Below are 9,709 nucleotides of genomic sequence, written 5' to 3' on the forward strand. Positions count from 1 at the left end.
AAATGAGCCTCTAGAAATGCTCTTTATTTATTTTGAAGTTTTCTAAAATCATTTTTTTTTTTTAAAGTTGGCTGCTATTTATTTGAAAGGCAGAATCTACTGATTCACTACCTAAATGCATGCAGAGCCACAGTAGGCCAGGCCCACGCCAGGACCCAGGAACTCCATCCAGGTCCACGCCATGGGCAGCAGAGACTCTGTCCAGGTCTGCCCCATAGGCGGCAGGGACTCCACTGGGTCTTCTCATGTGGGCAGCAGGGATGCCGTCTGAGTCTCCCCGTGGGCAGCAGAGACTCCAGCACTTGAGCCGTAGCCTGCTACCTCCCTGCGTGTGCATCGGCAGGAAGGGGTATCAGAAGTGAAGGCAAGTCTTGATCACAGGCACTCCAACATGGGGTGGGTTGGCTTAACCCAACTGTGCCACAAGGCCTGACCCTCTAAAGTTGTTGTTGTTGTTTTTTAATATTTCAAAAAGTTTGTGGAAATGGAATGATAGGTGTTTATTTGGGATGAAAAAAAGATGAAAATGCATACATAGTGTTTTTTTTAATAGCATGCATTTTTAAAACAGCTCTCATGCATGGATTTCAAATTTGTATTACACTAAAATGAATGTATCTTTTAAAAATATTCCATTTTCAGGGCCCAGAGTGGTAGTCTAGTGGCTAAAGTCTTTGCCTTGCATGCGTGGGGATCCCATATGTGTGCTGGTTCTAATCGCGGCCCCCACCCCCCACTTCCCATCCAGCTCCCTGCTTGTGGCCTGGGAAGGCAGTCGAGGACAGCCCAAAGCCTGGGGACCCTTCACCCATGTGAGAGACCTGGAAGAGGTTCCTGGCTCCTGGCTTTGGCTCAGTGCAGCTCTGGCTGTTGCAGCCTCTTGGGGAGTTAGTTAATCATTGGCTGGAAGATCTTCCCCTCTGTCTCTCCTCCTCTCTGTATATCTGACTTTCCAATAAAAATAAATGAATAAGTAAAAAGCTAAAAAAAAAATACATTCCATTTTCAGAATTGGCATTGTGGCATACCAGATTAAGCTACTGCCTGCAGTGCTGGTATCCCGTATGGACACCTGTCCAAATCCCAGCTGCTTCATTGCTAATTCAGGCCCCTGCTGATGTGCCTGGAAACCACCAGGAGATGATGCAAGCGCTCAGGCTCCTGGCACTCACAGGCAAACCTCAGATGGAGCTCTGTCTCTTCTCCTTTCTGTAATATTTGACTTTGCAATAAAAATAAATCTTTTTTTAAAATCTTAACATATATGCAGTATCATTTAAATTTGTTATATACTCAGTTGGTTTGAGAGTTAATAATTTGCTTAATTGGGACTTTTTAAAAAAATGTTTTTATTTGAAAGGCAGATTTATAGAGAGAAGGAGTAATAGAGAGATCTATCCACTGGTTTGTTCCCCCAGTGGCTACATTGGCTCGAGCTGAGCCAATCTCAAGCCAGGAGCCAGGAGCTTCTTCTGGGTCTGGCACATGAGTGCAGGAGCTCAACGACTTGAGCCATCTTCCTGTGCTCTCTTAGGCCATAAACAGGGAGCTGGATCAGAAGTGGAGCAGCCGGGACTCGAACCAGCACCAATACAGAATACAGGTGTCAAAGCTGAACGTATAGCTTACTATGTCACAATGTCAGCCCTGGATTCATTCTTTCTTTCTTTTTTTCCAATTGAAAAACATACGTTTGAAAGGCAGAATGACAGAGGAAAAGGGACGGGCAGTGGTGGATAGAGAGAGATCTTTCATCCGCTGGTTCGCTCCCCAAAGGTCATGAAAGCCAATGCCACCTGGCTCATGGGAAACTCAGACACGTGTGCTGTGACCTGCTGCCTTCCTACGCACATCAGCAAGGTATGGTGTTTTTGTGTTTTGTGCTGTTGGCTGGCTAAGATTTACTTTATTTGCAGGATGGGAGAGAGCATTAACCAGGAGCAGGATCAGAGGCAGCAGCTTATGGTCAGTGATCTTCTGGGCACCGTAATGGAAAAACAGAGATTCATATATCTCAGCTGTTCCAAAACCAATTTTTCAGAAACTGATATGATAGCTGCTATTCCCCTGACCTGGGCGGCGTTGCCTGGAGCTGGGCGCCCGCGTATATGCCACACAGCCCCTCACCGCCTGCCCCCGTGAAGCTCTGCAGCTGGACATGTGCATTTCACAGTCTCTATAACCCAGGTGACTGTGTGTGGGCATTTGTCCACCTCAGCAGCTCCCAGAAGCCTGCTCTCCGCCTCCCTGACTCGGTCCTGGCCCGATGCCGCCTTCCCCAGCACGCGGGAGCTCACACCTCAGCTCGCTGGATCACTGCCTGCCCCCGCAAGCTTCCAGTGCTCACCCATCCCCAGGAAACATCTCTGTGTGTGCACCCTGCCTCTCTCACTGCTCTTTAAGCTTTTGGAAAACAGAACTTGCACTTCTCATTGGCACTGACAGCATGGGGGCTGAGGCGTCGTCCGATGCCCCAGCACGCCTGGTAACGGCTCTCAGCAGGGACTCCTGGCAGGGCGCATAGGGACTGGACAAGCCCTGCTGTACTCTACACAGGGCATCTATCAGTCACTTTTCACATTTCCCATTCAAGCCCCGATGCCATCCATAAGGGTAAGGCTTGTCACCCCTGCTGCACAGGTGAAGTTCAGAAAGCTAAGTGATAGCTTAGCCTGATTAGCGTCAGGCTGGGAAGTAGATAAATTGTGGTTGCTACCCATCTCCAGGGCCCCAGAGATGCACCCTCAGTTCCAATATCTGAGCTCCCACCGCATCTGCAAGCTGGCCATGGCATCCTGCCCCTGCAGAAGGCCCCCAGTGACACCCCACAGGAGACTCCTTCATTTGTCCACTGCCACTGACGATGGAACATGAGAAAGGGGTCGGCAAAGATGCATGCAGCACTGTATCTGTGGCATCAGAGATCAGAGGTGGCAACGAAAGACACCTGCCTTTCCTTGTGACCTAGGACAGGTGGGTAGGTGGATGGGTGGGGGAGTGGGGCAGGGACCCAAGAACTCCCGAGGGGTTCATCTGCTTTGAGGGACTCTGGGTTTCTGGGAAGGCTAGACAGGCTGGTCACACAGGGAGGACCCAAGAAAAGGCAGTCCTACCTGGCGTTGGAGGTGGGGAGCAGCACGGGCTCACATTCCCGAGAGACCGCGGAAATGTCTTAATCCCTTAGCCAGGTGTGGTGGGATCGCATGGTCGGCTGGGCCCTGGCGTGCTCCCTGGGTGGCGGAGCTGGCCGGGTGGGCAGCCTAGCCCGTGGTCAGGGTCAGGGTCAGGCGGCGGGGACCCATCTCACTGGGCCGGGCGGGCTCCCGCCTGGCGCCCGGGATGGGAGGAGCTAGAGTTGCTGGAATGACCAGGAGGTGGGATTGCAGGGAGGTATGGGCCGCCCCGGGAGGAGGGAGGGGCGAGGAGACCGGGTAGGCCGCTGGCCGAGACCCCACCTCCGACGGCCGAGGCCCCACCTCCGACGGCGAGACCCCAAAGCCGCAGCGCAGGAGGTGAGGGTGCGCCTGGACCCGAGGCGAGCTGGCGGGCGGGCGGAGTAGCGGCTCCCGGGATAAGACTCTGGATTTGAAGCAACAGGTTTTCTACGGAAGCGGCTTCAGTTTCCTGGTCTGTGGCTCTTTGGTCCCAAGACCACCAGGACAGGTAGGGTTCTTGGTGGTGTCAGGTAGTCCCAATCGTAGATTGGTGGACAGGATCAGAAGGGTGGAGGAGGAAGGTGTTGGGGACAAGGAAAGGAAAGGCAAGGAAAGCCAGGGAGGGGCAGTCCATGAGACCCTGATCTTCTGGGCTGGGGAAGGGGTTGGGGACGCGCTGATGGTCCGCACGTGCGCCAGGAGGGTTAATTACCCTGCTGCCCTCCTCCATCCCCCACGTATTTACATCCTCCCAAAAATATTCAGCCTCCAGCCCCTGTCCCTCCCCCTGCTGTCCTTGGCTTGATGGTGAGGAATGGGAGCCAGAAGCCTGGAAGCAGGGGAGGGACAAGCGGTGGGCTGAGACGGCGTTGTGGGGAGAGCAGAGAGGGGGCTCTGGGAGCAGCCAGCGCAAGGGGATTTAGATCAGGCTCTTGGCAAGGAACTTGGCTGAAATTTCCCTGTCTCCAGGGAACAGTGTGGGGCAGGGCGGGAGGGAATGGAAAGCCCTTAACTGAGGGCCATTCCGGGAAAGAGCTAGCTTCCCCTTTCCTGAACCTCTGCCCCCAGCGCTCCGGGCTTGGAGCCCTGAGGGCCAGGCTCCCCAGCTGGCGCCAAGGCTGAGGACTGTGTACACCCGCTCTGCAGGGCCAGGCACAGTCCCAGGTGCAGCCATGAGGGGGCTCCTGATCCCAGTGGCGCTGTGGCTAGGCATGGCAGGTGTCAGCGGTGCTGAGCTCACCCCGGCCCAGCAACGGGGCCTGCAGTTGGCCCTGGAGGAATTCCATAAGCACCCCCCTGTGCAGTGGGCCTTCCAGGAGATGGGTGTGGACAGCGCCATGGACACGGTTAGGAGGCTGGCCCCATGGGGGAGTGGGGAGATGGGCGCCTTGGGAGGCCAGAAAGTTCCTGGGAAGTGGGTGCAGAACTGCTTGGGCTACCTGAGCACCTGGCTCTGCAGGGAAGGCCCACCCACCCCTTCGGCTGCACGTTACACTGTGTGTACATGTGTATTCTTGCAAGCCTGCATGTAGGCCCCACCCAAAACTGCTCTGCTGGCTGCTGCACTTGTTTGTCTGTCTGCCACAGCCCTTCCCAGCTGGAACCTTCGTGAGGCTGGAGTTTAAGCTTCAGCAGACGAACTGCCGGAAGAAGGACTGGAAGAAACCAGAGTGCAAAGTCAAGCCCAATGGAGTGAGTGACGCTGCATGCGATGGCCACAGGCTGGGTGTGAATGTGTGGGCCTGGTCGATGCAGAGGATGGAGGCCACGGCCACCACCACAGCACCCTCTGAGCCTGTGGCTGCGGGTGGGCACAAGAGGACTTGTCTTCACCAGGATGAGGTTCACCTCCTAGTTCCTCTCTCAGGCCTAATGGTGGAAGAAGCCTGTGGTATGGGGTTTGCCCACTGCATAAAGCTGGCCCAGCCTGGGCTGATTCATACGTGGCCAGCTCAGCTCAGTCTTAATCAGCCATCCTGGGGCAAACCCGTGGCAGCTGTCCAGGTCCTGGCTCCCACTGCCTGAGCCACACTCCCAGGCTCTGTGGGCTCCATGAAGGCCTCAGCTCCTTTTGCTGAAGAAGGGGACCAGAGTGTCTTAGCGGTTCCAGGATGATGATGCAAGCCACATCATCCAAGATGTGAATAAGCAGGGGCAGAGTAGTGGCAGTGGAAGTCAGATGGGGAACGCCCATCTGAGGGTAATACTTGCTTTCACACACATGTGCACACACACAGCCGTGTGGAAACATTCCTGCCTACACACATCCAACTTCCATAGTTTGGTAAGTGTTAGGCTTGTTTGCCTTCTGAGATTTCCCAGTCCCCTGCCCCTCCACTGCAGGGCCTGCTGGCTGCCATGGTGGGCAGCTGCCAGCTTCCATCCTTGGAGTGCTGCATGCCTAATTTCTCTCTCCTCACCCTGTACTGTCCTTCCCAGAGAAAACGGAAATGCCTGGCCTGCATCAAACTGGACCCTGAAGATAAAGTGTTGGGCAGGATGGTACACTGTCCCATACAGACACAAACCCGGCCGGTGAGAAGACAGGGCTGCGAAGGTGGATAGAAATGGGGCTCTGTGGGAGAGGCTGCGTGGCAGGTCTGGATGGAGGCTTTGGGAGGATGAAGGGAGAGCAGAGTGCAAGGGGCAGGAGCTGGGAGGCAGGCAAGGGGTCCTGGGATGGACAGAGGTGGGCCTGTGGGAGAGGCTGAGCAGCAGGTCTGCATGGAGAGGTGGGAGGAGGATGGAGAGTAGAGTGCAAGAGGCAGGCAAGGGGCCGGGGTCCCGTCCAGACTTTTCTCATGGGATGTGGAGGTGGGCCCTGCCTGCCCTCCAGACACTGCTAACTGCCGCTGGTGCTGCAGGAGGAACTGGAGGAGCACCAGGAACAGCAGTGCAGCAGAGTGGAGCGGGCTGGTGAAGACCCCCACAGATACTACTTCCCGGGACAATTTGCCTTCTTCAAGGCCCTGCCCCCCAGCTGAGTCCATCTGGTAGGCGTCCAGAGGACAGCCCTTGGAGTGGAGTGGGCTGTGGGAGGCAGACGGGATGGATTAAGAGCCTGGGAAGGAGGCTGGGACAGGGACCAAAACAGCCTCTCTCACATCCAAATCTGTTTTCTTCCAGTTTCCTGGATGGCTGCAGGCAGTTCCCAGTGGAAGGCTCCACCCTCTCCAGCACAGGAGGCCACCCTTATCGTGAGCTAATAAAACTCTATCCAAGTTGTGTTCTCTCTGCTCTCTGCGTAGCGCCCCTTCCCCTCAGCTCAAGTCTGCAGAGAGCTTTGGAATGAGGGGTATGTGTTTGCACGCATGCGCACACAAGCACTCACGCATGCATGTGCCTCCTCGGCCTGGGAAGAAGCAGGGTGAGTGCAGTGAGGCCAAGGACCGAGACTGAAGACCGGGCTGGCCCAGACAGTGAGCACACCGAAACACGAGTGGGTGAAAACAGGCAGAGAAGCTTGTGGGGAAACACGGGACGAGGCCACAGTCTAGTCCTCAGACAGGCAGGCTTGAATGGAGGGTGAGCTCCGGGCTACCCCCTCCTATGAATGGGGGTGGTGGTGGTGTTGTGCATCTCTGTTTTGGTCACCTGTAGTCTGAGGGAGAAGCAATTTCCTCTTTAAGTCTCAGTCTGGAGCGGCTGCAGACACGGGGTTGGCCCAGTCGCCTGGCTCCCATCCGGCACTCAGGCCAGCTGCCTTCAGCAAGCCCTTCTATTAGCGAGGGGCCTCTGGAGGTTCATCCTTGCAGGATGTGGAGGGAGTGGCAGAGGACAGAACAGGGCACACGACAACCCGGCAAGAGGGGTGAGTGCAGAGGCTGGAAGGGAGGTGCAGTGGGGTTCCCTTGCCATACTGTCCTGAGCCCCAGGGAGCATTTAGAAAACAAAGGAAGAAGTGGTGCCCACAGGGCTGAGTGCCTGCTCAGCTTGAGCCAGGCACTCGCTGGCCTGGCGGTCTAGGTCATGGCACTCCTGCAGTGTGTCCTGGAACTGCCGGCAGGCCTCCTCCAGGATGGAGCTGCTCCGGGTGGGCCAGCAATCCCAGTATCCTGGCTCCACCCAGGGCTGGGCTTCTGGGGCTCTGGGTCCAGGGCTTGAGCTGAGGCACAAGGAGCTGTCCAGGTCCCGGCATAGCTGGTAGAATTCACTGCCACGCCCGGAGATGCGCTCGCCATCAATGACTTTCAGACCCGGCAGTAATTCTTGCACTGCAGCCCGGTAGGAGGGGTTGGTGCACAGTGGGTTGCTGAGCCGGGCCAAGGGGTCCTGGAGCCGCAGGTGCTCCAGGCCTCGCAGCCCTGCCAGGCACTGCAGCTGGCCGGGTGTGGCCAGCAGGTTACCTGCTGCGTTGAGGTTCTGCAGGCTCTCGCAGGCTGCAAGTGGCTCCAGCCCTGTCAGCCGATTGTTGGAGACATTGAGCACGGTCAGCTGGCGCAAGGAGGCCAATGGGCCCAGCTGGGTTAGTGCATTGCCTGACAAGTCCAACCACTCGAGGCCCAGGCATTCTCCCAGGCAGCCCAGGTCCACCAGTCCCAAACCTCGCAGCTTCAGCAGCAGGATGGACTCCAGGGCAAACTCGCCTGTGCGCAGCTTCAGCAGCTGGGGCGTGATGCGCAGCCCAGTGGCTTCTCCCGCTTTCTCACCTGGAGGCTCCATAAGACAGGAGTCGCTTCAGACTACAGGGGAGCTAGCAGCTGCCCCCAAAAAAGGCACCCTCAACTCTCTCTGAGTCAGGCCTGGGAGGCCTATGTCCGAGCCCCTGGTTGAGGGCCAGCAGGTTCCTAAGGAAAGATAATGAACTAGTCAGGCGGTCCTGTCCCAAGCAGTTCTTGCACTCTGTGTAGCAGGTGACAGCAACAAGCCTGACCCACCCTTGGCCACCAGGCTCAACAGCTAACAGCCACGAGAGCCCCAGAGAGCAAGACCTGAAACCCCGGGACACAGCAGCCCATCTGACAGCCTGGGCCCAGGCTCCCTCACTGGGCAGGCTATGCTGGACCTGATTGGACCCAACATAACCTGCGTTCATTCCATCTGTCAAATCTCGACTGGGGGCAAAATCTCAGTATTTCACTGTTTGGCACCTACTCAACGATCTTTCTTTCTTACTGATTTTGAGGAATTTTCTTCTGAAGAAGCTGACATTTATTTTTGAATAGAAAGGTAATCAGCATCCCCCGCTGTTTGGTGTCCTTCCCAGGGTGGTCAGTGCACAAGCAGATGCACACGAGAGCCAGCTGCACTTTGTTTTATTCACTCAAATATGTTATCTCATCTTCCCTGCCAACATTAGCAATGAATTCAGAGTGGTAACCCCATTATGTAGGTCGTTTTGTACTCTCTAGCTGCAGCTGTACCATCTAAGGAACCAACTTTTATTCCTTAGATAAGAAAATTGAGGATCAAGGCAGAGAAGAGCCAGGCAAAGTCGGACACAGCGAGGCCCTGTTCAGTTGCTACCCCCACCTCACTGCTGTCTGCCCAAACTGGCACTATTGCCTTGGTCAGCAAGTCAGAGGTCAACAGGAACAGCACTGATCATTATGTGCCAGGCGGCCCTGTGCCAACAGCAAACATGACATCACTGCCTGAAGGCCAGCGGGAGTTGGGGTAGGGCAGGAGGCAGGGAGAATAGCTATCCTGAGCTGTCTTGGAGGAGGGGCAGGGGACACCCGAGTTGGCTGCAGAAAGCTAGGGAGGGGCACAACAAGCTGTGAGTGGCGTGGGCCAGCATGTACACCACACTGGTACTCAAGGGAGGAGGCCTTGGGAGGGACCCTGCTGATGCTGCCCACAGCAGGTGAAAGTTGAAGGCAACAGCAAAACAAGAGCAGACCTTCTCAGCCATGCTTTGACCAGGCCCGGGCCCCGAAAGAAGCTGAGAAACCAGGAAGCTGTCTATGTTATAAAAACATGAGACACAGACCCCAAGCAGGGAGGTGAAAATGGCAGGGAGCTTCCTTCTCAGACAAGCAGATCAGATGGGACAGCTGGGAACAAGACAGTTCATGGCATGCGTGAGTGACCAAGTGGCACTGGCAGCCCCAGGCTGGTGTCAAGAATGAACGGGGCGCAGGATTGCTTCCTTGGTGGGGACGTTGGCAGGAAGTCTGTGTACAGCGAGAGGCAGGGGTCAGGGATGAACCCCACTCCTGAGCTGCAGTGAAGGAGTCTGGGAAGGATGCAGGTGAGCAACACTGGCAAAGCGGCCACTGGGCTCAGAGAAGATCCAAGCTCCCCTCCTCAGAACAGAAGCCACTCTGGCCCTGATGACAAAAACCAAATGAACAAGTCCTCTTGGTCCCTAAAGTGGGTAAGACGAACCCGGTGATATGGATGACATTCGGGTCTCCTGAAAGAGGCTGACTCAACTAGAGATGGGCCAATTGCTCCTGAGTCTCCGCTCTCCTATGTAGGAAATGGGGCCAGAAAACTGCCAACTGTGAAGTCAGGGATGGCAGAGAACTCAGCTGAGAGGAAGAATGGCTTACCCAGAGCTGGTCCTAATGAACTGTCCCAGGCTCCTTCGTCAGTGAACCATCCTGGCG

At 55.8% G+C, this 9,709-nt stretch overlaps 2 protein-coding genes across 3 annotated transcripts; one reads left to right on the forward strand and one right to left on the reverse strand.

Annotated features, from left to right (window-relative positions):
* Positions 1-3,493: 3,493 nt before the first annotated feature.
* Positions 3,494-6,376, forward strand: RARRES2 (retinoic acid receptor responder 2). Of its 2 annotated transcripts, none has more exons than XM_041002418.1 (6): positions 3,494-3,663; positions 4,302-4,501; positions 4,743-4,847; positions 5,595-5,690; positions 6,020-6,148; positions 6,282-6,376. In XM_041002418.1, exons 2-5 carry the CDS (start codon positions 4,328-4,330, stop codon positions 6,137-6,139), a joined length of 495 nt encoding a protein of 164 aa, XP_040858352.1. In that variant the 5' UTR covers positions 3,494-3,663; positions 4,302-4,327; the 3' UTR covers positions 6,140-6,148; positions 6,282-6,376. The 2 variants fall into 2 exon arrangements, with proteins under 2 accessions (XP_040858352.1, XP_040858354.1); XM_041002420.1 differs by having other exon boundaries at positions 6,023-6,148.
* A 187-nt stretch (positions 6,377-6,563) lies between these two features.
* Positions 6,564-8,535, reverse strand: LRRC61 (leucine rich repeat containing 61). The gene has a single exon (XM_041002417.1). It carries the CDS (start codon positions 7,815-7,817, stop codon positions 7,038-7,040), a length of 780 nt encoding a protein of 259 aa, XP_040858351.1. The 5' UTR covers positions 7,818-8,535; the 3' UTR covers positions 6,564-7,037.
* Positions 8,536-9,709: the final 1,174 nt, after the last annotated feature.

This window comes from Ochotona curzoniae, unplaced genomic scaffold (assembly GCF_017591425.1).
Source record: "Ochotona curzoniae isolate NIBS_2020 unplaced genomic scaffold, NIBS_Ocur_1.0 scaffold_2476, whole genome shotgun sequence".
Lineage (NCBI taxonomy): Eukaryota > Metazoa > Chordata > Mammalia > Lagomorpha > Ochotonidae > Ochotona > Ochotona curzoniae.

Coding starts and splice junctions, on each gene's coding strand:
- LRRC61 (XM_041002417.1), bottom strand. CDS start 7,817: ATGGAGCCTCCAGGTGAGAAAGCGGGAGAAGCCACTGGGCTGCGCATC.
- RARRES2 (XM_041002418.1), top strand. CDS start 4,328: ATGAGGGGGCTCCTGATCCCAGTGGCGCTGTGGCTAGGCATGGCAGGT. Junction 4,502..4,742: donor TGGACAGCGCCATGGACACG/GTTAGGAGGCTG, acceptor TGTCTGCCACAG/CCCTTCCCAGCTGGAACCTT. Junction 5,691..6,019: donor TACAGACACAAACCCGGCCG/GTGAGAAGACAG, acceptor CTGGTGCTGCAG/GAGGAACTGGAGGAGCACCA.